This window comes from Marmota monax, unplaced genomic scaffold (genome assembly GCF_021218885.2).
Source record: "Marmota monax isolate L192 unplaced genomic scaffold, Marmota_monax_Labrador192_F-V1.1 WCK01_AAM20220418_F8-fsc00031, whole genome shotgun sequence".
Taxonomy (NCBI): domain Eukaryota; kingdom Metazoa; phylum Chordata; class Mammalia; order Rodentia; family Sciuridae; genus Marmota; species Marmota monax.
Genome location: NW_026695197.1, coordinates 19080782 through 19107881, shown reverse-complemented (window position 1 = coordinate 19107881; position 27100 = coordinate 19080782). Strand labels below are relative to the sequence as shown.

General features: G+C 44.3%; 1 protein-coding gene and 1 non-coding gene across 3 annotated transcripts; both read right to left on the bottom strand.

Moving 5' to 3' along the window:
* Positions 1-307: 307 nt before the first annotated feature.
* Positions 308-27100, bottom strand: Lipg (lipase G, endothelial type). 2 transcript variants are annotated; one of them, XM_046428412.2, is made up of 11 exons: positions 26727-27100; positions 25339-25523; positions 23549-23730; positions 21767-21946; positions 20173-20284; positions 14976-15197; positions 12602-12844; positions 11470-11590; positions 10266-10484; positions 7710-7814; positions 308-5720 (listed from the first exon to the last, which is right to left on the bottom strand). In XM_046428412.2, exons 2-11 carry the CDS (start codon positions 25382-25384, stop codon positions 5699-5701), a joined length of 1452 nt encoding a protein of 483 aa, XP_046284368.1. In that variant the 5' UTR covers positions 25385-25523; positions 26727-27100; the 3' UTR covers positions 308-5698. The 2 variants fall into 2 exon arrangements, with proteins under 2 accessions (XP_046284368.1, XP_046284367.1); XM_046428411.2 differs by lacking the exon at positions 25339-25523.
* LOC124082023 (small nucleolar RNA SNORA51) lies at positions 18726-18863 on the bottom strand. Its single transcript, XR_006848231.1, has one exon. It is a non-coding gene; the product is annotated as a small nucleolar RNA SNORA51 (small nucleolar RNA).

Genomic DNA, 27100 nt, shown 5'->3' with positions numbered 1-27100 from the left:
CTATTCTGATGGTATAAAGTAGTATCTCACTTGCAATTTACATTTATTTGATTTCTATGAGTTTGAATATTTCTTAATATGTTTCTTAATCACTTTTCCACATATGTATCCCATTTTTCTGTTGGATACATACATGGAAAAGTGATACATTTCTTATTGATTTATGGAGGTTAATTCTGTGTATCAGAACTCATCTCTTGTTGTCACGAGCAGCTTCTCAGCCTTGTCTGGTTACCAGGAGTTCCCTTCCGGATATCTGCACTGGACCCCGGACCGCGACGTACGCGAACACCAAGCACGAACTCGATTGCCTTTTGAAATGCTGGTTTATTCGCACACCACACAAAGCAATACACGGGGTGACTGGCTCACACTGCACGATCTTACTCTCAGGCGATGAGAGTTGATTGTGAGCAAATACATGGAGTTTCCCTCGCGCTTATATACTCTATATGTTTACAACAAACTTGTTTATGTCTAACTTATCTAACATAAGCACACTACCTAGTTACATCATCAACTTATCTAACATGGGCATACTATCTAGTCATCCTATAGCCAAAACATGTTTACAACTAAAAAGTCACTTAGTCACTGCAAAGTCCAAAACAAGTCCAAAACAAGTCCTTTTGCTGATTCATGTTGTTTATTCATCCTTGATGTTTACTCCTGTCACTTGTCAGTTTTAAATGTCACAAATATCTTCGCCAAGTAAGCCATCAACCATTCTATGTGATTCATAAGGCAGAAGTTTAAAAAAATTTTGTGAAATATTTTTCCTGCATCTATTAAGATAATCACATGAAATTTCCTTTAGTAAATTAATTAGATGGATTACACGGATAGATGTTTATCATTGTAATCTATTCTTGCACTTCTGGGATGAACTAAGGCGTGATTCATGGCTTTACAGTATTTGCTGGATTTAATAGCTGTATTCATTTTCTAGGGCTGCCATAACAAAATACCACAGACTGGGTGGCTTAAACAACAGAAATTTATTTTCCTGTAGTTCTGGAAGGCAGAAGGCAAGATCAAGGTTTTGGCAAGGATCTGTTTCGTCTGAGGCCTCTCTCCTTGGCTGAAGGATGGCCATCTTGCCATTGTGTCCCCACATGGCCTTTTCCTGGAGTCTCTTTTCCTCTTCTTGAAGAATACCAGCCAGAATAGGTTAGGACCCAACCCTTTGACTTCATTTAACTTTAATTGCCTTTTTTTTAAAGTACTATTTCCAAATATAGTTACATTCTGAGACATGTACAAATTTGGAGAGGACACGGTTCAGCCATCGGGGTACTTAATATTTTTGTAAGTTTCTCGTTTATATTAACAAACAAATTTGGCTTCTAATTTTCTACATAAATGGTTTGAAATGTGGAAAGATTTCACTATTATCAGGAACTACTTGTATAAATTAGATTACGTGCTCCTTGAAATAGTGGTATATTTTCCCAGTAAAACCTCTGTGACCAGGGAGTTTTTTTGAATGTATCGGGTAAAACAGAATCTTTTATTAGCATTTCTATTTCTTTAATATTTGTTGATCTATTCAAACTTTCTATTTCTTATCCTTCTAATTGTGACATTTTAGATCTTTTGGGTTTTATACAGATTTCAACTTGTATTTCATAGTATCTATTTACCCTTTGACTTTCTTTCACACTTTTTTAAAAAGTTCTTTTATTTTTTATTTAAAAGTTCTTTATTTTCAGGGATTTCAGTCATGGATTTTTTCTTTTAACCTTTATTTCACTTACTTATTTTTATGTGGTGCCGAGGATCGAACCCAGGGTCTCACACGTGCGAGGCGAGCGCTCTACTGCTGAGCCACAACCCCAGCCCTCTTTCACATTCATACCTTTCATTCAAGTGGAAGTGGCTTTGTATACAGTGTAAGCTGGGGCTCTAATTTTATGTTTCTCCTTATCAAATGAGTCTACTTTCCCACCGTCATCTAGACAACCATCCATTTCTTCTTCAATGACTAACAGACTCTCTTTATTATGTATAAAATATCTAACTATACATGCAAAGGATTTTATTTTTATTCTATCTTTATCTCACTGTCTTTTTTCTAATTCAAATGTTTACAAAGCATTAATACTTTTTTACCATACACATTTAATATCCCCAACAGTCCTGCAGGGTATTATCTGTTTTTTAAGTGACCAGACAGACTCAGAAAGATTATACTTAGGGTAAAGCTCACATAATCCTGCATGATATACCAAGACTTCAGACTCCAAATTAACTGCTCTTTTCCCAACTCCCATACCACCTATTTAAGCAGCTGGTTTCTTGTACCTAATTTCATCCACTCAAGTATTTGTGGGAACCTACTGTGGACCAGACACTATTCTGGGTTCTAGGTAACCGGAGAACACAAGCCGGATGAAGGTCTCTACCCTCATAGAGCTCACATGGCAGACTTCAGTGGGCAGATCTGAACACAGAGATGGCAAATAAGAAACACATTTGAAAACAGCGACTATTCTTGTCCCCACTGGGTATCCATCCTTTCCAAGAGCTTGGTGCTTCCGTTTTTTTGAAGAATTCAAATAAGGCCCTGGAAGTTCCTGGACTTTAATGTGCAAAGGGTGACTTGCAGTCTCCAAGTCAAACAAAAGGCACTCTGGAGTCCTGAGACTATGTCCTTTGCTCTGCCAGAGACACCATTTTGGCCCTTTCCTCTCACACCTGAACTAAGTTAAGAACACGCCTCTATTCCCAAACCCTACTGCTGTGAATTCCACCTGGTTTTGGGAGGTCGAGATGTGGCTGGTGGAGATGGAGAGCAGCCATTTTCTACCATTGCTAAACCCATTACAGAGAGCTTTCTTCTCATTCTTAAATGTCTTGACAGTTAAGCCTAGAAATAAAGTCAAATTTATGTGATTCACCTAACTTCGTAGTGATGATTCAATTTAAGATTACTAAAAATTGACTACAGGATTGAATTAAAGGGTGCCCTAGTTCATCTCCCAGGAGATAAGAAGTGATCCTGAGAAGCAGATGGCAATATCCATTCTTTAATAGTCATTGAAGAGCTGGGTCCATGGGGGCCTGAACAAAAACAATATTCCCCAGCATTCCTTGCGACTATGAAATTAATTTCTGGCCAATAGAATTTGGAATTTCTCAGTCAAGCCCTTAAGAGGGGACTGTCCTCCCCTTTCTCTTTGGCTGGCTAAAAGGGAACCTAAGGGAATACCTTGGGCTGTGGACATGAAAGAATCACCCTGAGGATGGCACAGTGGAGAACTGAGAGCCTGACTTGTTGTGGCCACGTAGAACAGAACCTCAGTTTGAGCTGGGCTTTAACACAATAGAGAAAACAGCCTCTGTTTGGATTAAGTCACTTATCTATATGTTCACTAATGTCACCCATGTCCAACCACCCTCCCTGTTCTTCCCAACATCCACCTTCAGACCTTTCTGCAGCGATTCAAATAACTATCCTTCTTGTCGTCCATGTCCTGCTAACAATGAGTATCAAGTAGGGAATATATCTTCCATTGAAGTCACTTCACGTCAAACCCAAGGTATGGGCAGCCATATATTAAGAAGTCAGTTGACAAGCCATTAAGAATTTTGTAGTTTTTTTTTTTATTATTTTACTATTAAAATTTTTAAATCTTTAAATCGGTTAATCTTCAAGTAAAGACTAATCGTATATTCATCTTTATACATTATATACATTTGAGAAATAAATAGAGTTTTAAGTAGCATTAAAAAAAAAAGACTCATTATATACAAATAAGGCTTCAAGCCAAATGTATAAATACACAACCCACTGAGGATTCGGTCCCCAACTCTCCCCTTCCTGGAAACAGAAGTCAGAAGTAACCGGGACACAAGGCCAATAATACAAGTTTCACTTTGGCTAGAAAGCAGTTGCAGAAGTACACAGTGGATGGAGAGCACACTCTAAATTAAGGCTTTACTGGTTATGTCTTCAGAAGTTTGGCATTCAACAGTGACACAACTTTGGCACAGTGAAAATTAAAACAGTGTCCTTTAAAAAAAAAAAATCTAAGTACAAAGAAAATTGCTCTCCCACCCCCACCTGATAGCACACCTCCTCCCAAATAATTCTCACCCATAAAAAACCCAACCTCTTGGCACAGGTTTCTCCTGGTTATATATTAATAAAAGAGTTTGGGATTTTATGGATGGCTCCGGAAGGATTCCATGTTTGTCACATCTGGAGCATATTGGCAGGAATTGGCTATAGATAGCTTCATGAAGTTTCAGAGATGAATGAACCATGAATTTTGCCTCCAGGAAATCTGGATCCTTGGCCCAGCTCCACCACAAGCTTGGTGTATAATCCCAAGCATGTGGCTGAATCTCAGTAAGCCCTGATTTTATAAAATAAGGTTAATAATAGCTGCCTGCTCACCTTGCTCCAGGTGACGCACATGCAAATCGTTTGAAAAGTATAAAAGGGTTGCTCATCTATCATGTTTCTTCATTCAAATCAAGATCCAGAACTGAAGGCTTTTCCAAGTTCAATAGCATAAATGCATTGGTGTGAAAGCAAGATATTTCAAGAAGGAAAGCACTGTGTTAACTCTTAGCTCTGCTGACAGGGGATACTTTCTGTAACACAGTGTTGGTTCATTTTTGACTTTTTGCTGTCCTGGGAATCTAACCCAGGGCCTTATATGTGCTAGGCAAGCACTCGACATGCATCTTCAGCCCCAGGTTTCTGTGTAAACAGTATGTAGAGCATATGTAACATCTAATAGATCCCAACCCTGTCTAGCAATTGGCCATGTGGTCCCTGTGTGTATGATAAACAGCTAGTGATTTAATTGTCACTCTTGGAGGAAATGGCACCTGTTAACTAAAAAGAAATAGAAAGGAACCACTTAAAGCCTCAGTCCCCAACTCTTACAGCTTGGAGCCCACCCCACTCCCCTCCTGTCTTTCACCACATGGAATCCCATGGATCACTAAACTAGAAAGGATTCTAGAAAACGCCAACCCCATGAGCTTCCAAAGAGAAAGGTTGAGTAACATGTCTGCTGCCACAAGCTAATTGAGTGCCCAATAAGCACTTGTTCAATCAAGAGATGAACCATGGAAACAGTAGAGAGCAGATGATGTGTGCCTCAGAGGGTGAGCAAGGAGCTGGACGGAAGCTCTAAGATACAACCAGTATTGACCAGTGCAGCCCTGGGAACTCCCACAGCAGGGCCTCAGCCCCAGGCGAGATCTAAGTTTCCCTGTTTGGGCCAGTGAGGTAAGAGGACTGCCATCCTGACATGAGTCAGCTCTGGAGGAAAAGACCTCACACTAAGTCCCAAGTCAGGCCAAGTACAACCACTGCCCAGCCAGCCTTCTGGGGTCAGGCAAAGCCTGGGTTCACCCAGCCACTGGGAGATTGCTGGGTGTGCTCGAGGGCCCCGGGCATTCTGCTGCTCCCACACAGGTCTGGCCTTGGCTCCCAGGGGCATCAATGGAGGTTTGGAGTTAGACTTCATCTAGAGCGGCAACTGGTGCTTCAGCAGAGCAGTCTCCTCATGCAGGAAGTGGCAACCCTCACAGGCAACAGAGGTGGGCCCAGGGGCTCCAAGGTCAAGTCCAAGAGGAGTCCTTCACTGGGTGGGTCCTCTGCAGTAACTTTGCTCCATGTGCACGGACAGCTGGACGGCGGGGTTGGTTTACGTGCTGGCAACACGTCCAGGCACCCTCAGACCAGCTCCACGGTTGGACTGAAAGGAATCATGCAAGTCCAGCGTTCGTTAGCTCACTCACCAGCACCTGGCAGCCCTGGACAGGGCTGTGCTCTGAATCAGCTTCTGACACCCCTGGGCAACTATTTTGCTCAATTTCCTTTCTGAGGAGCAGACAAGATCCTGACGGCTTCTTTCTCCTTCCTGCCCCCAAAGCCACAGCTTCACTCTGAGAAATACCCGAGGGGAGCCTCTTTGGGACCTTAGCTGTGTATATAACAACCCATACATTCAGTGTTTAGCATAGCAAGTGAACCCAAGCCCACACAAACAGGAGAACTATCAAAGTGCCCTCTTTGCCTCTGTCTAGAAACATAAGAAACTGTAATAAGGCAACAAAGAGGCAAGGCTGAGTCAAAAGGCCCCAATTCTAGTTTCAGCTACAGGAATGTGCTACTGAACCACTCTGAACCTCTGTCTTTTAATCAATGAGCAGGTGTATGGTGTCCATGTCAAGAGGAAGAATATTGACAGTGTTGCATATGTCTAGGGATACCACAACTTCCTAGTGTTCATTTATTCCTTGAGATCCTCCTGTTTCCTGTTCCTTGCAGGGGAGGGGAAAGGGCAACTTATTTTCTAAAAGAAGTTTAGGTAAAAGGGTAAGGCAGGTCATGGCAATTTTAACCTTCAGAAGTTCTGGAGCAGAGAAGAATAACATATTTTAACCCTCATCATAAAAATAGCAGTCTTCCCAGTGTGGCCAAAGAACAAGGCTGTTCAGGGGATCCATGAAGTTAATATATGAGGAAGCATTTTGAAAGGTATAAATTTGGACACAAACATAAAGAATTAAAATCATAATTATAATGGAAAATCATGTGAGCCCTCACTAGATGGAGTCCCTTAATTAGAGAGGCAGTCATTAGACCCCACACATCCTGTGATCACTAAGCCTGAGGTCCTGTTGATGCTCCTAAACTGGAGACAGAGCAGCTGGAGATGCAGCCCAGCCTTCAGGACTGGCAGACAGTTAATCACAGGGGACCCCCCAAGTATGCTTGATAATTAGTATCCAGACCAAGATGAGGTGATTCGTCTGAGCAGATAGAACCTTCGCACTAAAGAGCACAAACTTTAGAGCAGAAGGACCTGCTCCAAGTCCTCCTTTTGCCATCACCGGCTGGGGGAGCTTAGGAGAGTGACTTCATCTCCCTGAGCCTCGGTCTCCTCATCTGCACCCAGGGATAGCAACACCTGCCTTTTGGGGTTGATGATAAAAGCAAATGATTGTGTAAGTCTCTGGATGCTAAGTGAGCATGTGCTAAGTGCTCAATGTATGCATGAACACATGGTCTCCCCTCATCCTCAGTAAGCATTTAGGCTCAGAAGGCATGTGGCTGGTTTCCCTGGAGAAGTCCACTGCCTCACACCTTGACCTGGGCCTTCCTCAGCCTGAAATCGTGGGATTCCAGGATAGCACAGTGGGACACTGAAGCCAAACAAGCTGTCCACTGACTCAGCTCCACACATGAGCATTCCTGATTCTCAGAGGGGTGAATCAGGCCCACTAATATCTACCCACACCAAACTGGGTTCCAGAAAACCTAAAAAGCGAAATATGCTTTGTGCTTCTTCTCTCCCTCCCAGGCTGCTCCCACTCCAACCTGATTCCAGAAGAAGCTCAGAAGACTGGGTCTTCCCATAGCCCTGGTCACTACAGAGGAGATTTCAATCTAAAATGAGGGGCATGGACACCAACCCCAGGGAATTCGCAACTGAAAAACCTGATCCCAACAGGGCCACAGGCAATGAGCATCTTCAAGGGGAGGCAGACCAAGAGGCAGAAGGACATGCGCACCCTCTGACAACCTATGTTTTTCACTTATTTATCATCTACGTCCTTCCAGCAGGAGGTTGGCTTCATAAGGAAGGGGTTCTTGTTGGTTTGCTCATTCATGGCCCAAGTGCCCCGGTCCATGCCCAGCAGGTACAGGGTGATCAGAACACAGAGAAAGTCCTGGTTACCTGGTTTCATTTTTCATTCTCCAGCCATCCCGACACTTGTGAAACCAGAGCTCTTGGCCAGGGGATATGCTGGTGTTCTCAGGGTCTTCGGTGCAAAATGTCAGCCTAAAAAAACATAATAATAATAATAATAGAAAAAAGAAACCACTGACATTGCCAAAGCTCTAAGGGGATGCAGACCATACCCTCTGGATTCCAGGCAATTGGAGGCGGGAAAGGGAAGTTTTCATCATGCCGTGCCAATGCCAGAGCTTCAGAACAGCCATGGCCACGGCTACTGCTGGACTCCAAACTGTGTCTTAGTTTGAAGGTTTCTAGGATCCAGCTTCACACCTTCTCCCCTACCTACCCCAAATCCTGCCTGCCGTCAAGGCCATTGCCTCTTGGAAGCCCCCATGAACCTAATCCTCTCTGGACCTCTCAACTTAGTAAAAAGGCATATTCTTATCTAGATGTTGTTTTTACAATGGTCATTACTTCTTACGATGTGCAGTTAAAAGTGAATGTGTCGTTTTATTTTACAGTATTCTACACTGCCTGAAACTGCTGTTGATTCCTATATCTACAGTCAACTTCTCCACTAGACTGTGAACTCCTTGAATGGAAGAATTCCAGGTGCCTCTAAGACGGCGCTCTATAAATACACATTGGCAAGAGTAACCGGAACCCAGCTGCAAGTCAAAGTGCACAATTCAGCAAATAGGCAGCCAAGATCACAAGAAATGGCCAGGGGACTCGTAACCATTTCATGATAACCTAAGGCTATCCATGTAGCCTCCCTGGTGTTTGACCAGCATGACTGCATAATCAAAAATGTGTGAGGAACTTGACCCTGATACTGAGGCAGGACAAGAACCACATTTAGAATGGTTTAAAAACTTTTCCCAGGAATCCCTAAGGATGGCTTGCATCACTCACAGTCTGGAAATGCAAATGAATACATTAGGGAACCCATGAGAATGGCAAGAATGTCCCACCAAATGGTGGTGAGAAGGAAGGAAAAGGAGAACTATTACTATGTGACCAAGATTGATAACTCGTTCAACCACTTTGGACAGAGAGTAATAATAGCTGATTATATTGGAGGCTGCACATATGAGAACTCAGCAATTCCACTTTTTAGTAAACTGGCCACAAAGAAGCCTCCACACAGAGGTGCAAGGAAAATGCACCAAGACATTCATCTCAGCACTATTTGTAATTACAAAAAAAAAAAAAAAAGGTAAAAGTTTAAGTATTCAGTGTTTGTACAATGATGACTTATAAGAATTAAATCTCAATGTATTGGATTAATTTCACAGACAATGTTTCAATGAAAAAAGCAACTTGTAGAGCTGGGATATAGCTCAGTGGCAGAGCATTTGCCTAGCCATATATTGTTTAAGGATATAAACAAAAATACTAATGGCATAAAAATATGAAGTAAGGAAACACTACCATTAGTTAATGTCGAAACATTCTTTATACTTGGTTTGAAAGAAGGGGAGGAATGAGACCAGGAAAGAGCACAGTGGGACTTCAACTGTATCTATAATGTCTTACTTTTAAAACCTTCTATCTGAAACCAATAAGGAAAACTGCTTAATTTGTTAAGTCTCAATGGGGATTAAATGGGTGATTATTATATGTGAAATAGTTTGTAAAAGTAATCATCTTTCTGCTACCACACCCACAGGCATAGGCTGTACTTAGAAGAGCCTAGAGAAGTTAAAAAAAAAAAAAGACATAGGATTATCTAGTTCACTGGCTTAGCACTAACAGTCTCCCCCATCTGAGCCCCCAGACCAGAAGTGCCCAGAGGAAGGATCCAAAGCTCCAATTCAGCCCATCTGCTGCTATGCTGGGATGCAGGTGGATGGACGCAAACAAGACGTGTGAAGAATCGTAATGAAGAAAATGCCAGGAGAGGGACCGAGAGGGTGGAAGCTGCTCCCTCCCACCCCGAGGCTGGCAGTGACCACTGCAGAGGTTGGGGGGAAGGACGTGGTTAAGAAAACCCTCCTCTCTTGACAAAGGTCTCCCAGGCTCTGCTGGCTTTGAGCCCTCTTCCACTTCTGTTTAGATAGAAGCCTGCTCAGAGAGTTGGGGCACAGTATCAGAAGTTGACATATAAAGGTCTGGGTCTTTCATGCAAGGCTCAGGGTTCCAAGAAGTGGAGAAGTGCCAGCTGGCATGGCACAGAGGATTCTTTGTTCCTTGAAGGTTGAACTCTCGCCCTACATCCCCCACTCAGACCCTCTAGAGAAGAGAGAGCATCATGCTTTGAAAACAAGGTGCTGGGGGAAACCAGGTCCTCTCACACAGACCTCCTCAGTGGGACATGCTGTTCCAGTTAGCCCTGCAGTGAACAGATCGACAAGGCAGCACCCCTGAAGACCCCTTCACAGAGGAACCCTCCTTCCTCCAGGCTGACACTGGGCTTGGAAAACAGGAAAAGAGCTGAATTTCAGCCCCTCATTCCTAGTCTTCCCAGCCAAGAGCCTGTGATCAGAGCATAAGATTGGAGTCTTCTGCTCATCACTTACGTGGGGCAGAAGAAGGGCCAGGAGTACTTACTTCCTCTGGGTTTCCCCAGACTTGACTCGGATGCGCCTGATATGCAGCTCCCACTTGGTGTTGCTGGGTTGAGACAGGTAGCTACGGAGCTCCTTCCACAGGTTGTACCAGGACTGTGACGTCCCCTCCCAGGTGAGTTTGATCTTTAAGAGGTCACCCAAGTCCTCCTCAGTGTAGACCAGAAAAGTGTTGGTGGCATTCAGCCCAATCTGCTCCACTCTACAAAGTGAGAGAGAAGCTTGTGTCACTCCCTGCCACCTGAAAAACTGCCTCACTGTGCCAGGTGACACAGTGGCAGCACCTCCCCTATAAGGACTGGAGAGAAGCAGAAGTCAAGTCCCTCCCACAGGACCAAGGTGAAAGTTCAGCTGTGTTCCACATTGACAGGGAAAGAACTGTCATCTGATCTCTTATTAAAATCATTTCTATGTGTGATGTAACAAAATGCATTCTACTGTCATGTATAACTAATTAGAACAAATTTTTTAATTTAAAAATAAATATCTGAGCATCTCTCTGTTCATGCTACTACTTCCTGGGAAGACGGGACCAAGAAAGCAGCAATGAGAAGGCACAGGAAGTCACATCACCACACAACACTGTGCTGTTCCTCTCTGCTCCTGAGTCTCCCTCTCAGCTCCTAGCCCCTTCCTGCTTGTCCCTTTCATTGAACACTCAGTGTGGCTTGCCCTGGCCCCAGCTGTTTGTCAGAGTGTGTGCACACTAGACCCTGAGCCCTGAGCAGTGAGTTACTTTGATGATGTTCCTTCACAAGCTCAACATTACTTTGCAGGGCACGTTGTCCCTGTGGGTCCTCAACAAATACAAACAGACGGTCATGTGCCCCTCCCACAGCCGATCATTTAAAAGGTACAGAAATGACGTTCACCAAGTTCCAGATTCCCTAAAGCCTCAGGTGTCAGGCGTTGCCTGAAATGAAACAGCAGTTCTGCCCAGCTGATCCAGCACTTTCTCACGCCCCTGATTCATCATAGGAGGTTCCCTCCCAGAATGTTCTGAGTCAGGGTTGGTGGAGAGAACACCACAGGGAAAGTGGACTGGGGATGGCTAGAACCAGCCAGCCCCTTCCCCAGGCAATCCAACGTCACTCCTGCACTTGTTCAAAAGCTCCCTTCCCCTCTCAGTGTGAGCCAGCTTGTTCTGTATCTTGAGCCAAAGTTGCAAAAGGAAACTCAGGACTTACATTTCCAAAGGCAGAATCTGAGAGTCTGCATTGGTGCCATAGAGGGTAACATAAAAGGTGGGCTCGATCTCTCCTCTGTTCTTGTAACTGAAGATGTGGATTTTCATCTGGTAATGGTAAACTGTAGAGACAGCAAATCAAAGATGCTGGTGAGCCTTGCTTGTCATCTCAGGTACCCTCACCCACACCAACTCACCCAGCACCCTGGATTTTAGGGATTAACATCCTTTTAGTGCAATCTGGCCTCCAGCCTCCCTTTAGTCTTATTCTGTCCAAAGACATAAGAAGAGGTCACCACTAAGGAAGAGCCCTGAATTTAGGGATTAGGAGATGTTTCGGGGATTTAGGCCTCGATATCTTCTAACTGTGTGACCCTGGACTAAGGATTAAGGTGTTAACCTCTCTGAGTCTCATATGTAACTTTCTCATGTGTAGAACAATACCCACAAAACACTATAGTTCTATAGCACACTATAAAAATCATTTGTAATCCTCCGTTCATCCTAGTTCAGCTTTGTTGTGATCAAATGAGAAATCAAATATGAAATGGCTTTGAAAAGTTTAATGCAAAACAGAAATTTCAGATACTGATATTATGATCATATAGTGTTATTCACAGCACAGAAGGACTTCTCACCATTAGTTTTTGAAGAATAATTTTCTTAGGACATGCCCAATGGGATCTGATTTGCAATAATTTGATATGACTGTGCTGGCCACCACTCTTGGGAAACAAAATATTAAGGAGGAAAAAGCCAGATGCAGTGGCACACACCTATAATCCTAGCAAATGGAAAAGGAACCTTAGAGAATGCCTTTTCATTAGTTTCATGAGAAGGAAGGCATAACAGAAGAAAAAGAAGTAAATGGAGCCAGGTGCAGTGGTGCACGCCTGTAATCCCAGGGGCTCAGGAGGTTGAGGCAGGAGGATCATGAGTTCAAAGCCAGCGTCAGCAAAAGCAAGGCACTAAGCAATTCAGTGAGATCCTGTCTCTAAATAAAATACAAAAAAGAGCTGGGGATGTGGCTCAGTGGTTAAGTTCCCCATGTTCAATCCCTGGTACCAAAAAAAAAAAGAGAGAGAGAGAGAGAGAAAGAAAGACTAAGGGCCACTTTGGGGCCCGAAGATTACCTCTGAAGGGCATGCCTGCCCGTGTTTTTAGGTACATTTTGCTGTTCCTCTTGTTTCGCATTTTCTTAGCGTTATAACCAATGCTATTGCAACGATTTTTCCGGCAGCTGAGACAGATCCCCTTTTTGAAGCGATTGGAGTCTGTGCACTGGAAAGCGAAGCTCGGCTTGTCGTGATTCACCAGGGAATCCACAAAGAGGTGTACCGCTCGCTCATGCTCACATTTCATTACCTCCGTGATGGCTGGGGGAAAAAGACAGACCATGCAGGACAGGCCACTTCTCCATGGTGACCCACTCCATCTATAATCACTATACACCTTATCAGTTTATTAGTCTTTTCATTTGTGTAATTCTTTTTTTAATTAATTAATTTATTTTTTATTCCAATTTGTTATATGTTCATTTGTGTAATTCTTAATCCATATTAATCCGGGACCAGTGATGTGCTAGGCTCCTATGAAGATGTGGAAGAATTGAAGACTGTTCTGAACTCCTAACCTTGGTAAGAATACAGCACCAATAAGACAGAGAGAAATAAAGAGAGTTCATATAATAAGTGCTAAATACAGTGATGCAGACCAGCTGAGGGGTGGGAGTCACTAAATGCTACCAGAGTTGTATGGTCACAAAACTCAGGAAGGGCATCAAATGCTATACATCATCTAGTCCAGGGATCAGCAAAATATGTCTGGCCAGCTGGCTGGTCTTATAACTAAAGTTTTATTGGAGCATAACCCCATTTGTTGGTATATGTATTATTTGATCTTAGTCAAAAGGTGAAGAAGCAATGGTGTATGTATTCTCTATGGCTATTTCTGTGCTACCACCAGAGTGGATTAGTTGAAACAGAAATTGTATGGCCTATAAGGCTACAAATATTTACTAGTCAACCTTTCAGAAAATGCCCACACCATTCAACTCCAGACTATAATTCAAAGGCCCATATGCAGGACATAGTGGTGTACACCTGTAATCTCAGCAGCTCATGAGGCTGAGGCAGGAGGATCAAGAATTTGAGGCCAGCCTCAGCAACTTAGTGAAGCCCTAAACAACTTAGTGAGACCCTGTCTCAAGATAGAAAGGGCTGGGGATGTGGCTCAGTGGTAAAGCATCCCTCCGTTCAGTCCACAGGACCAAAAAAAAAAAAAAAAGAAAAAAAAAAAGCCCATAAATGTAAGATAATAATTTGCTCAGGTTCATACAGACAATTGGTTGCAAAGTTAAGAGTATAATTTGAATTTTCTGGTCTATAATATCATTGTTCTTTGCAACCAGAGGCTGAAGTCAACAGTAATTGGTTGAAATAATTCCTGTAATCTTAAGAAAAATCTGGCAATGCTACCTCAGCACCTTCATCACTGGCACCACTAATTTAAGAAATGCCATCATCCCAAAGCTGGAGCAGAGGAGAACTACCCTCTCATGAGCCTTTCAGCCACTCAGAGCTACTTAGACATTAACCACATTGGGAGCAGGGAACAGCCTTAAGACCAAGTGAGAGAGTGGGACCTCCAAAGCACAAAGTCTCAGAGTGCAGACAGCCAAATGGAGTCAAGACTTTGGAAATGCTGCCAGCGTCCAGGGCAATGAGAGTATGGGAATCCCAAAGAGTGATCAGTCACTGGGCCACACAGCAATTTCAGCAGCAAACTGACTTCAGCCCAAGTCTGCTGAAAATAGGTTCAGGCATTCAGAGAATAAATTGTAAGTGAACAAGAAAAACTTCTTGGTTTGGCTTCTTTAAAATGTTACCAAAGCTTAAAATACAGTATAGCCACACTATAGAATATCATACAGCCTAAAAAAAATAAAATTAATAAATGTACTTTCTCTGATGTTGCAAAATGTTCATCATATATTACAACAGACCAAAGGAAGTTGGAGAACAAAGTGATTTGGGAAAAATTAGAAGAACATATATAAATTTGCACAGAAAACAGCCTGAAACAACACACACACACAAACATCCATGCTGGCCACCCTTGAAGAGAAAACATAAGAAAAAAAAAAAGAGAGAAAACATAAGAAGGCATGGGGGGATGGTTATATTTTTTTGCTTAATGCTATTCTATATTGCTTGATTTTTTTTCCAGTAAACATGTGTGTGTTACTTTTGTCATAAAAAGAAATTAATCAATAACACCTGTGGCCTGGAAACACAAGAAAGCAAATGGATGCTATTAACAGGCATACAATAGGACTCAAAACCTTAAACACAGCACTGGGGCCACTGTGGGAGGAGTGAGAATGATAAAATGACTTGTGTGGGAGCTCTGGCTGATAGCTGATAGCTATCAGCTGATAGCTCTGGCTGATTTAGAAGGAGTTTGGATAAACTGAGTCAAACACAAAGCAGAAGATAAGAAACTCACTTCCATATGCAATTGATCCCAAGACATCATTGAATCCACAGCCCGGCTGAAAGTCACCCCCGTTGGGGTAGATGTCAATGTGGCCCACAGGCATCTGAATCCCAATGCTCAAGCCAAAGGTTCCTGTGTGAGTGTGCAGAACATCCACAAAGTCCGCATCATCAGGGGAGAGCCTCTTGTTGATGTCCACCCCTTCAAACAAGGGCCCAGCAGGATCCAGACCTGCAGCAGGAGAAGCCAAGAGAGATGACGTCAGGTGCACCATGTTGACAAGGCCTGAGTTTGAGTAGAATTCCATTGTGCAGAATGAAGGTGCCCTCTGCACCGTGACATGGAAGCAGAGAATGAAATTAGGAACCCGTTTTCATATGCAGTTGACCCAAGACATTGCCATAGAGATTATATCCTGTGAATGGAGAGCTGACACTGCCTTCTGAAGCCTCCTTGTGACCTCATGCCTTAGCAGAACCAGGAGACTAGCTACAAGGTCCACATAGCCACCAGCTCTGAGGAACCATGGGTGGTCAGAACTAGAGCACTTCTAGAAAGAACCTGGGCTGCCTCAGTCTCGGCCATTCAGTCCAGTCATCTGCCACTGAGCCTTCCATGGCCCTAATTTCAGCAGAATTTTTACAAAACAAATAAGTGACTACATCCTTCTGGAAGAGTCAGTCTCTCTCAACTGAGCTATTTATATTTGGACTTACTCTTCCCTTTCCTTTAGTTATGAGTCAGGCCCAGGGATGGGATGGTAAGAAAGGGGATACCTTCAATACCCCTAAAACACTACACCACGCCTCCAGAATTCCTCTGTTTAGCAGCCACAATGAGAAAACCTTTTTGCCTCCAAACTGTCTGTATTGAGTCAGCAAGAAGCCCTGCATAGGGCCCTGGTCCTCACATCTGAGAATGCACCAAGAGGACTGGGGAGCTTGTTAAAAATTTGGGATGTACCATGTAGCTATAAGACTAAAAATAAAAAAAAAAAAAACCCTCTGGAAGAATGGGCAATAGTTATCTGTAGTTATCTGTATGTATCTTCCTCTGTATGAGGAAGGAAACTTGTAATAGTAAGAGAATTTATGTGAATGTAAAACCATTCAAAAAAAAAAGAAGAAGAAGAACTTGCAAAGCATAAAAAGCAGATTTCCGACTCCCTGACTTCTAGAGATTTTAACAGGTAGGTCTGGCACAAAATCTAGAAATGTGGTCTGTAGACCAGTTATTGAAAAGCATCCCTGGGTTTCAGTATTATCTATGAAGTAGAACCTGAATGCCTTTATTCATACTGTGCATGTGAGACCTTAAGAAATTAAATACTTGTCGAAATAGCTACATTTACGAAATACAAGTAATTATGGGAACTGGATTCCTCCTTACCAGAAAGGCTCTTTGCCCTACAGACACACAGAGAGGACCTGGAGAAAGTTAAGACATGTGAGGTGCAGCAGAGAAAAGGCTCTGATCAGTCTAGAACAGTGTTTTGCCCTCTGAGTGATTTTGCCCCCCAGGTGACATTCGATAATGTCTGGGGACTTTCTTGTTTGTCACAATTGTAAGAAAGGGAACTACTAGCATCTAGTTGGGACAGGCCAGGGATCAGCTAAACATCCTACATTGCACAAGACAATCCCCCAGACACACAACAAGCCCTGGCTGGCCTCACCTGTCAACAGTGTCTCGGCTAACCTAAAAGCTCCAAGACCAGGAGGAGATGGGGCCAAGAATTCTGCCCTGAAAGGAGGAGATGGGTAACAGAACCAGACTCATCGGACCCCAGGACAAAGAACCAGGGAGCACATGGGAAGCTCGAGAGTGTCATCTCAGGATAAACAAAATGCAAAGATGTCTAGAGTGAGCAGACGCCTCGTAGGACTCACTACTCATGAGAACTAGTTGAGGCTGAAAATAAAGAACTTCCAGAAGAAGTTTAGATGATTTAATATATGACCAAGGCAGAAAGGAAGCCCAGGATATTTAGGGGCTCATCTCTAACCCAGAACCCAAAAGAAAGATGGCTACAAAAGCAGGGTTCTTCCAGAATAGACCACAATGACCCATTTAGAGACGGCAAGGACCACAGTACTGACATTAAGGGGCCTCTTCCTGCCTCTTGCCATGTGCAGTAGTGGGAAAGGGAAAAGAGAGAAAGGGAGAGAGAGAAAAAAAACATTCTGCTTTGCAACCAATATAAGAGAGGTTCTTTGCTTGGTGTGAACAAAGGTCCCCACCAGACAGGCAGTGCCATGGAAACCAAGCTGCACTGGAGGAATGCAGGCAGCTGACAGGGCCCCACAGGCCAGCCAGCAGGCAGGCGGGGCCTTCACCTACCCAGACTGGGCCGGCCTCCCTGCTCGGAACTGTCTCTGACACACAATTATGGCCCACAGACTTGGGGTGGAGATAGTGATACAATCTACTTTTTAAACTAGTAATGGGAGGAAAAACTTACATCCTCCAAAAAAAAGGGGCGGGGGGGGTGGGGGGAGATAGAGGACCTCACGTCTTCCAATCAGTTGTAGATTCCTCCAAAACAGCACATGGAAAGTAAACACACACACACACAGGAAATGCCTGGGGGCTGTGTATTCTGGCCTAGCAGGGTTGAGCTGCTGTTCTTCAACAGCTATCTTATCTCTACCTCCAGAAGAGAGGCAGGATGCCTCCGTGGTTAGGTGCAGGTTCTGGAATCTGGCTTTGAATCCGAGTTGTGCTACTCTTAGGGTATTGGGCCTGTTATTTTATCACTGAGTCCCACGGTACCCATTTGTAAAATGTGCAGGGCTGCTATGTAATTTAGAGAGAGCAGGAGGTACCTCACCACTCACCTGTCAAGTAATTACGTTAGAGTACTTGACATCAGGCAGCATCAGTATTTGACATCAGCCTAGAGTCCACCCCGAGTGAACGTTTCATTCATATTTCTTAAATTAAGCCCTCTACTAGCTGAAGGGAGAGATGAGGAGACAGCTTCCTCCATCAGACATGCACAGCAGTGTAAAGCAATGAGCTAAATACCCTCAGAGGTGCTGCTGGCAACTTGATAGGGGCTGGAATAATGGGCTACGCTCAGGACACCCAACTCCACACAGCACTGATTAGCATTCTGTAGGCTCCCTGGACAGCCACAGCGAGAAGCCCTCTCAACAACTGCCACCCAAACAAGTTGGGGAGAGAACTGGAAAGCCCCTCATGATAGCCCCATCTCATTTCAGGTTTAAAAGCAGGGAAAGACCATATCTGCAGTTTGTCCCTGTTGCCAATGACACTCTGGGCCTTGACTCTGAGGGGGCCTGAGTGCTGCAGAGTGAATCCAGAGGGTCTATCCCTAGAATGTATCACCTCTGGTTCAGGTAGAACCCAGAATGGCCTCAGGTAGAGCCGTTCTGCACCCGCAGTGGGTTAATGAGCAGCCAGGAGTGGCCACACTCCCACAGTTCACTTTGGACAGCTCAAGCCCCACCTTCTTAGAAATAAAAAATAAAGCTACTAAGCTATGCTAAATGGAATCATTGGATCTAAATGAATGTCTTTTCTTTTATGATTTATATCTGTGCATATATTAGACTTACACCCAGAGATGGTAATGGAGACAGTCCAATGAAGCCTCACAAATATATTTTTTAAAAAACTACTCTACCAGCTTATTGCCAAAATCTGAAATCCTGTCTTTACTAAATCATTCTTTATCTAAGAGTCCTGTTTTGTTTTGGTTTTCTTTCTTTTCTTTTTTCTTCTTTCTTTCTTCCTCCATGTTTTCCCATTCATAACACCCACCAGGCGCAGGGCCTGGGCTGAGGCCGACGTGGGATAGGCCTACTCTGCCTCCCCTTTTTCTATATGGTCAGAGTAAGAACAGAACCTGTGGTAAGCATCAATCAGGAGGGCCTAAATCCTGTTTTAAAATAAAAACACTACAGGGGAAAAAATTGACCCATCTTTTCTTCTAGGTTACTAGCTGCTATGGTCTGTAACTTGATCCCAAAACACATATATGTTAATGGTATTTGGAGGGAAGGCCTTTGGGAAGTAATTAGGCTTAGATTAGATGAGGACATTAGAGTGGGGTCCCCATGAGGACATTAGTGGTTTTCTAAAAGAGAGAGTCAAGCTAGCACAATTGTTCTGTCTGGCTATGGGATGTCCTCCACCATGTTATCATGCAGTAGCAAGGCCCTCCCAGATGCCAGAAGCTAAATAAACTTCTACACTTTAAAAATTACCCAGTCTGTGCTCCTCAGTTACACCAACGAAAAAAGAGTCTAAAATGGCATTCTTGGTACTTGCAGGTGAGGGAGAAGCTAGGTACAAATACAGGTAAAAGTATGTTGAAAGGAGGGCAGAAAGTCAGGGCAACAAATTTACCACTAATTTTAGTGTGAAGGAACTTCTAGGGCCCAAAGATGAAAAATAATCTTTCACACTTTTCACAATCATTAAACGATTCTCACAGTGGAAGTTCGCTGAGACTCAATTTTCCAGATAGTAAGCTCAATTTTCAATCGACCAACTGGTATCAATGTCAGAAAAGTCTCTAATTATCAATAGCCTGATGGTTAGCATATTTATTAATAATAGTAACTTGTTTAAAATTACTCATTTTAAATAAGTAACTATTATTAATAAATATGCTAACCAACAGGCTATTGATGGAAGAAAGAGAAATCAGAGGCTGAATATAAACTAGAATCTATCATTTCTTCTTTTCTCTTGAATCCCTGGAGTATCATGGGTGGAGACCTGAAAAGAATACCCAGAAGCCTAGAGGATGGGTCGCCACCCGGCTTCTGCTCCTTAGTTCTCAGCCATTTGCCCCTGGGTAAGTTGCCTCACCTCTGACTGTTTCTGCACCTGTTAGATTAGACCAGTGGTTTCCAAACTATGTTCCCCAGTGTTCAGAGACCCTGAAGTCCCTCCAGGAAGGCTCACAAGGCAAGGCTAACACCAATCACATATTCCTGCCAACTTCAATCCAAATATCCCCCTCTATCATCTCATGTTTTGGGGCCCTGCAAAGTTCAATTTGTAAAAAGGTTTCCTGTGACTGAAAAGAACATCTGGAAAGTTCTAGATTGGGTATTCGCCAAGTTCCTTCCAAAGCGAGCCTCATTGGGGAGTACTCTGGTTCAGAACACCCATGTTAGAGAGTGGCAAAGGGACCTCAGGGGTCACAGATGGTGGTGGAAGCAGGGCTTACCTGTGATTCTGCCCACTGTTCCTTTCACAAAGTTGCCAGCGTACCCAGCCACATGGGCTCCGAGGCTATAGCCAATCAAGTGAACATTTCTTAGAGAAAAATCATCCTTCTCCTGCAGGAAGTCACCAAAGAGTGTGAGATGAAGAATGTGATCCTGAGCCCCCAGTTCCACCCACCATTCAACAAGTCCTTCAGGATGGAGGAGGGGCCATGGGCACAGAGACTCCCCAGGGCATCAGTGGCATTGCTGAACATGCAACACACATGACTCACAGCCAAGGACGGGGAGGTCACAAGGACTTGGTGGCACTTCAAATGCTGAAGGGGCAGAGCAGAGGATGTGACTATAGGCTCCATACCTGACCCTTCCCCTAAATGTTCCCTACATGTTTTCTATTCTATTTGGCAGTATGAGGGGGCAGGGAGAGAGAACAGTATGGATGAAGGTCAAAGCCACCATACTCATTAGAAACTGACATGCCAGCCACAGCCTGCAGCGGATTGTTCTCTGCCTGCCCTCATAAGGCCTTGACCTCCACCCTGGGCCCAGGAGCTGCGGGCATCCTCACCACAAGCCCACATGTGAAGTCAGAGTTGTAACATGATTCCTTTCCAGAGTACTCAACTGTGAGGGAGTGAGGAGATAGGGAACTGACCCCATGGCTCAGGGACCCAACTCTCTCAAACAGTTGTGGCAGAGGAGAGTTGGACTGCTCAAGAATCTTGCCCAGAATTCTAGAGTTCCAGAAAAGCCAGGCTGGAATTGCCCAGATCCTAGAGTCACTTTGCCAATGTACCCCTGTCTCTCCTGCCCTGGTTAAGTCCACTAGTCTCAAGCAAATCATTAACCTATAAAAAGTAAATACAGGACCTCAGGGTCTGTTTTCCAGACTAAATATTTTTAATGAGGTATTAGGTGGCATTTGTTTGAACAAACCTCCTTCCCACCCTAAGCACAGCCATGCTTCAGAGGCAAGAGCAGACTTCAAAAGTTATTTGAAATTACAAACCTGACTGGCTCCTGGCCATTCCCAATAAACCAAGAGTATCAGCTTCTAAGATCAGCAAGTAACTAGCCATAAGACAAATTTTCTTACAACAAATAAAGTCACAGGAAAAATCTAGAGATCTATCAATAATTAAAAGGCTCTCTGAAAGTTCAGGCTTTCAAATATTTCAAATAATACTGAATTCAGCAAAAATTTTAATGTCTATTTTTTTATTGCTTTGTTTTCATTTTATTTTTTATTTTTGGTGTAGTTTGTTGTTTGTTTTGTATCGGGGATTACATTGAGGGGCACTTTACCACTGAGCTACATTTCCAGCCCTTTTTATTTTATTTTTTATTTTTTTATCTCGAGACAGGGTCTCATTAAGTTGCCCAGGCTGGCCTCAAATGTGCAATGCTCCCGCCTCAGCCTCCCTTGTAAGTGAGATTACAGGTATGTGCCACCCTGCTTGGCTAATCCCAATGCATTTGATCAGAATCTGGAAATTCATGGTAAAGTATGGCCTGTATTTCCTAAGGCCATTCAGATTTAAGATCCTGCTGGGGAGAGGTAATGACTGCTTTCGTTCTTTCATTCCCGGTTACCTGCAGCCAGTCGAGCATCCTTGCCACACTGTGACCCACCATCCTTGTGTTATTGACAGCATCTCTGTAAAGCTGGTGAGCCAGGGGCAGCCAGTCAACTACCACTACATTGGCGTCTTTCTCTCTCATCTGCAGGGCTGACACGAGTTTGTACAGCCAGTTTGCAAGCATGCCACTCGTCTGCAAAGAAAATGGGGAACTTATTTTTATATATTCTTCTCCTGGGCTTCAAAACTCCCTATGAATACAGCATTCCATTGCTGACCCTCTCCCCATCCAATTTTAGAGCCTTCACACTTACTACTTAGGAACTAAACATCTGCACATGAGCACAGCCAATCAGAGGCAGAATTGCTACATGGGCATTTTCTTTCATTGCTCTTTACATCCCCAGTTTTTCCTATCAAAACTTTCATAGGTAGTGTCCTATGTAGCTGCCCCACTGTGGGTTGGTGGTGTTACAAGCATGAAGTCCCTGTCACAGGCAAGTGGCCTGCTCCATCCTTCAAAGGCAGCTCGGAAGGGTTGCCTTGGAGAATTAGCTACTCCCTTAGAGATGCAGGGAGATGCTGCCTCCTAGGCAAACACAGAGTTAACAAATGACCCCTTCCCACAACCTATCTCTGCCATCTCTTTTGACCCCAAAGTAGTGAAAATCCATCCCTGGAATTCCAAATTAGAATCCAGAACACATTTTCCCACAGAAACCAAGTTATAAATGGTGACTGAACCCTATCTACAAGTACATTATCAAATAAATAGATTTTCTGTGCCTAGCCTGGGAACCCAAACACAATTTACAATCTTGCTTCTATGGGAAACGGCTGTTCCAAGTTCCAAACACATTATAAAAGAACTTTCTGGAATGCACTCCATTTGTAAGTCACAGGCAGTTTGTATTTGCATTTTGACAGGAAAGACTTAAAAAGGTTCAAACACATGATTTCAATCGGAGGCTGCAGGACGAGGACAGACGGACAAGCCTTTAATCAACCCTTTCTTCACATTATGTAGGTAGACACCAACCCTTCCTGCCCTTGACCCCATCGCAACTGTTGGTGATCGACCTAAACACCCAGAAAGAATGTAACAGATATGAATTTCTTACCATTAAGTGGAAGAATGTCCCCTCGCAATTAGCCCACGCAGAACCCTGCTCACTTAATAGTGCCATTTTCCTATAGACTGTCATTACATGAATGAATAAATCCCTCGCTGGCCAAGAGATTCTGAAGCTGAGCGTCAAAGCCCTTTTTTGTTGAGGTTTGTCATGGGCCTTTCAATGGGAATTGCTCAGCTAGGGCACATAAAGAGCCCCAGTTCCTTTAAATGGGCCCATCTCTCTGCAAATACAAGGGCGCCATGCCAAAGGCAGCCAGCCAGCCAGGCCAGCTGGCCCTCACAGACTCTGAGCTAGTCAAGTTGCTTCAGTTCAGCTCAGCTCTTACGGAAGGACGGCCCCCTCCAGGCAGTGGTTGACCAATGTAATTAAGTGTAATTAGAGGGTCCTTCAGAGCCAGTGGAGCTGGGCTGCTGCCCTCAGGAGACCCACTTTCTGAAAGCCTGTTGTGTGCCAGCACTAAATACCGCCCTGCTGGAGTCCACATGGCCCCCTCAGCAAAGTGCCCATTACATTCTTCACAGCTGTCTGAAATACAAGCAGCCCACAAGGAAAGAGGGGGAGAGGGTTTAGAATCGGGAAGCATCAGTATTCTTTTTAATTGACCAAAACAAAAGGAACCAAATCTGTGTAAAACCACAGAGCTCCCTCCTCAGGCTCACCGTCCATCCATGAATGATGAAAAAGGTTTTGGCTGTCACGTCGAAGCCACAGTCTTCTAAAGACTGGTTGTGGCCCAGGGAAAGATAGCATCCTTCATGCTCTGGGTCCTTAGAGGTGCGAAGGTTAAAACTCACAGATGGTTTGGACACAGCTTGGACCTTCCTGGACTCATGAAGATCACCTGGGGAGAAAGAGTAGTATAGATGCTTCTGGTGGCTTGGGTAGTGAGAGAGCTAGGGTCTGATTCTAATTCCATCTTGAGCAAATTACTTAAGCCATTTGGGTTTCACCCTTCAAGAGAATTGTGAAGATAAAGGGACCTCTCATCTATATGCAATCAGTATTAATTAGTCACTGTCATTAATTACTTTGCTCTGAATAAATGGGTGCCTCTGCTTTTCTCTATTCTTGCCTACTGATATAACTTCTTCTTTCCCTCAAGTTCTACTTTTAAAGCATGACTCCTCAATTCTTTTCCTGAAATGCTTAGGTCTAGTTAAGGTTCAGAATTCAGAAATTTGCTTATTTTAGGAAAGCTTTATAGAACATATACCATTTACTATATAACACTACCAGTGGGGTCTGGGGAATCCCTCATGAATCAAAGACACTGATATTTCTGCAGAAAAATATAGGAGTACTCACATTTAATGGCAGAAATAAACATTATAAGTAGCCTTCTGCCTGCTCAAGTCAGGCTTTGCTGCCAAAGGAGTTCAGATCAGGTAAGGCTAGGTTTTGCTGACAAACAAGTTCCCAACAAATTTTCCCATTTTGAGAGATATTGGATTTTGCAATTGGAGTTCAGAGGCTATTGACCAGTGGTACAGTGGGCTTTCCTCTGTGTTCCCAATTCTATTCCAGCACTTACTTCAAAGACCTCATGCATCCTCAGAGCCCTGTGCAGTACCAACAGGCACCAGGCATTCAGCTTACTGGTTACATAAAGGATTGAAGCTATGAAGAAACTTCTCACAGAGGTAGAACCACCACCCCTCCAGCTGCACTGCTTGCACACAGTGTCCCATGGGCAATGGCCCTGCTCCCCAAAGTGCAGCCTGCTCCACTGATGGTCCCTGTCACTCCAACACTATTCCCAATGATCATTAATGGACCCCCACCAGCACTCTTTCAGTCATCCTGGTAAGCATCACTTGCTAACTACTTAGGAGACCAAACTCTCCTATCATCTACAATCAGGGAAATACTAAATGAGCACCCAGGAGCTTAATTTATTGCAGAGTTAAGAAGCAAAAGGAGCTGGGCGTGGTGGCACATGCCTCTAATACCAGCTATTTGGGAGACTGAAGCAGAAGGATCACAAGTTCAAACCCAGCCTCAAAATAAGATAAAAAGGGCTGGGGATGTAGCTCAGTGGTAGAGCACTCCCTTAATATGTACATGGCCCTGTTTTAATCCCAGTTACCCACCCATCCCCAAAATAAAAAGAGGGAAGCAAAAGAAATTATGGAAAGAGATATTTTAGTTGAAGAAGGTGGTATTGAAGTGGGGCAAAGGAACAGAAGGTGGAAAGAAATATACCAGATGAAAGGGGGATAATGTTCTGTAAAATATAGCACATGAGCAGAACCCAGGCTATCATGAAAGTCATGAACAAAAGCTTCAACTGGCAGAAATTTGAACCCTGGACATAGTTTGACAGCTCCCCAACTTCCACCTGGATAGCCACTCACACAGAGAACAGATGGGAAGCCTAGAAGAAAAGAGGTCTACTGTCCCCTGAGACAGACTTACAGATAAGCACATGAATGGATAAAAAAAAGTTCACCTTGGTTTCTGGCTCCATCTGTGACCCCACAATACTCTATCTTCATTCCTGTTACTTTGGACCAGGGTCACTTCAGTCTGTGGGACTTTACGACTGTTCTTCACCCTGGTGTCCTTGTGGCTCATTCTCTCACCTCCTTCAGCTCCTTTGCTCAAGGATCAATCAAGTTCTGGGTAACGCCTTCCCTGAGCACAAATTAAAATCTCACCACCTTCCACCAGCAGCACTCCATAACGTCCCCTCTACTTTCTTTTCTTCCATAACCCTAAGCACCATTTATATATTTTCATAAATGCACCATCTGTTTTCCCACCAATGACATGTAAGCTCCACTAGGACAGGGACTATAATCCTGTTCTCTTTTATGCTGTCATCTCTGCTCCTGAAAGAGTTCCTGGTACTAAGCAGGAAAGCAACAAATAGTTTTCAAATGAATGGCATGGCCTCCAAATCATCAAAAGTCAGAATATAGGACCTGGAAGGAACTTCAGCGTTCCTCAGGAGACAAACTAGAGAGGGTCATGCTTCTAGTTAGCACTAGAGTTGGAAACCTGTTAGGCAAAGCAAACCTTCCCCATTCATTTCCATTAACAGCCCCATGCACACATAAGCCAACTCGGACCTCTGCAGACAAGTGGATGAAATGATGGGGCTGGGTTTTGGGATTTCCCAGCCTTTCTCTACTTAACTAGATGATAGTACTGGCTCCAAGTGACCTTACTCTCACTCCACCAGGCAGACTGCCTCCAACGGAACAGACTTCCATACAGAACTCAAAAGGAAGAAAAGCTAGAGTCTAGGAGGAGGCCCGGGAAGAGTGGGGAAAGAAAGAGCTTTGGGGAGGACGAGGCTGACAATCTGGAGGAGCTAGGACGCCAGGCAGCCTCTCAACCCAAGCCACCCACTAGATGCTCCCTGCAAGCACTAATCAAACTAAAGCCAGCTCCCCTGCCACCTTCACTTTCAAAACCCTGGGCCAAGGTTAAAAGGAGGAGCGCTGGAAGGCAGAGCTCTTTCCAACAACTTTTTTGCCTCTCAACCCTCCAGCTTCAAAGACAGGAAAAGGTTTTAGAACTGCCCACGGGCAAACGGGTGGCTGGACAGCAACGATTAAGGGACTCATACAATGGAAGCAGGCGGGATGAGATAGGGCAAGACAGACAACACCCTGCCCGCCTGTTGCCTCCTCTTGATTTACCAGGGGATGCCCTCATTAGAAGCGCTGAAGGACAAGTGGCTCCAGGTTGATGAGAAAGATGGACAGCACTGTGGGGAAGCAAGGAGGATTTCGGAGGCACAAGGAGGAACCAAAGAAGGGCCGGCAAGGCAGAGAGGACCCAGCACAGAAAAGAAGTGGAGAGTGGGTAATAAACATAGATGCACGTTACCTTCCAGCGGTCCCTCGGGACCAAAGGGTGTGGGGCTTCCCGCCGCAAAGCAACAATAGGCGCTCCAGAAGCAGAGTAAAGGAACCGAGTTCTTCATCCTTCCCCGCCACGCCCCCTCCCCTGAAACAGGGATTTCAAACAAAACAAAACACCACCACCTCCCGAGCCAGTAAGACCAAAAGTGGGCACCCTTCTCTCGGTCAGATTGATGGGCTAGAGAGAGTTGGAGGAGAAGGTGGAAATTGAAAACCTGGCTGCCCTGACGGCGGGAGGTGGGAGGGAAGAGCGAGGAGGGACTTGCGGCAGAAGCCGACCTGCGCTCGCTCTGAGCTGCCGGGAAGCCGGGGCTCGCCACTGTCACACCGAGAGCTCCT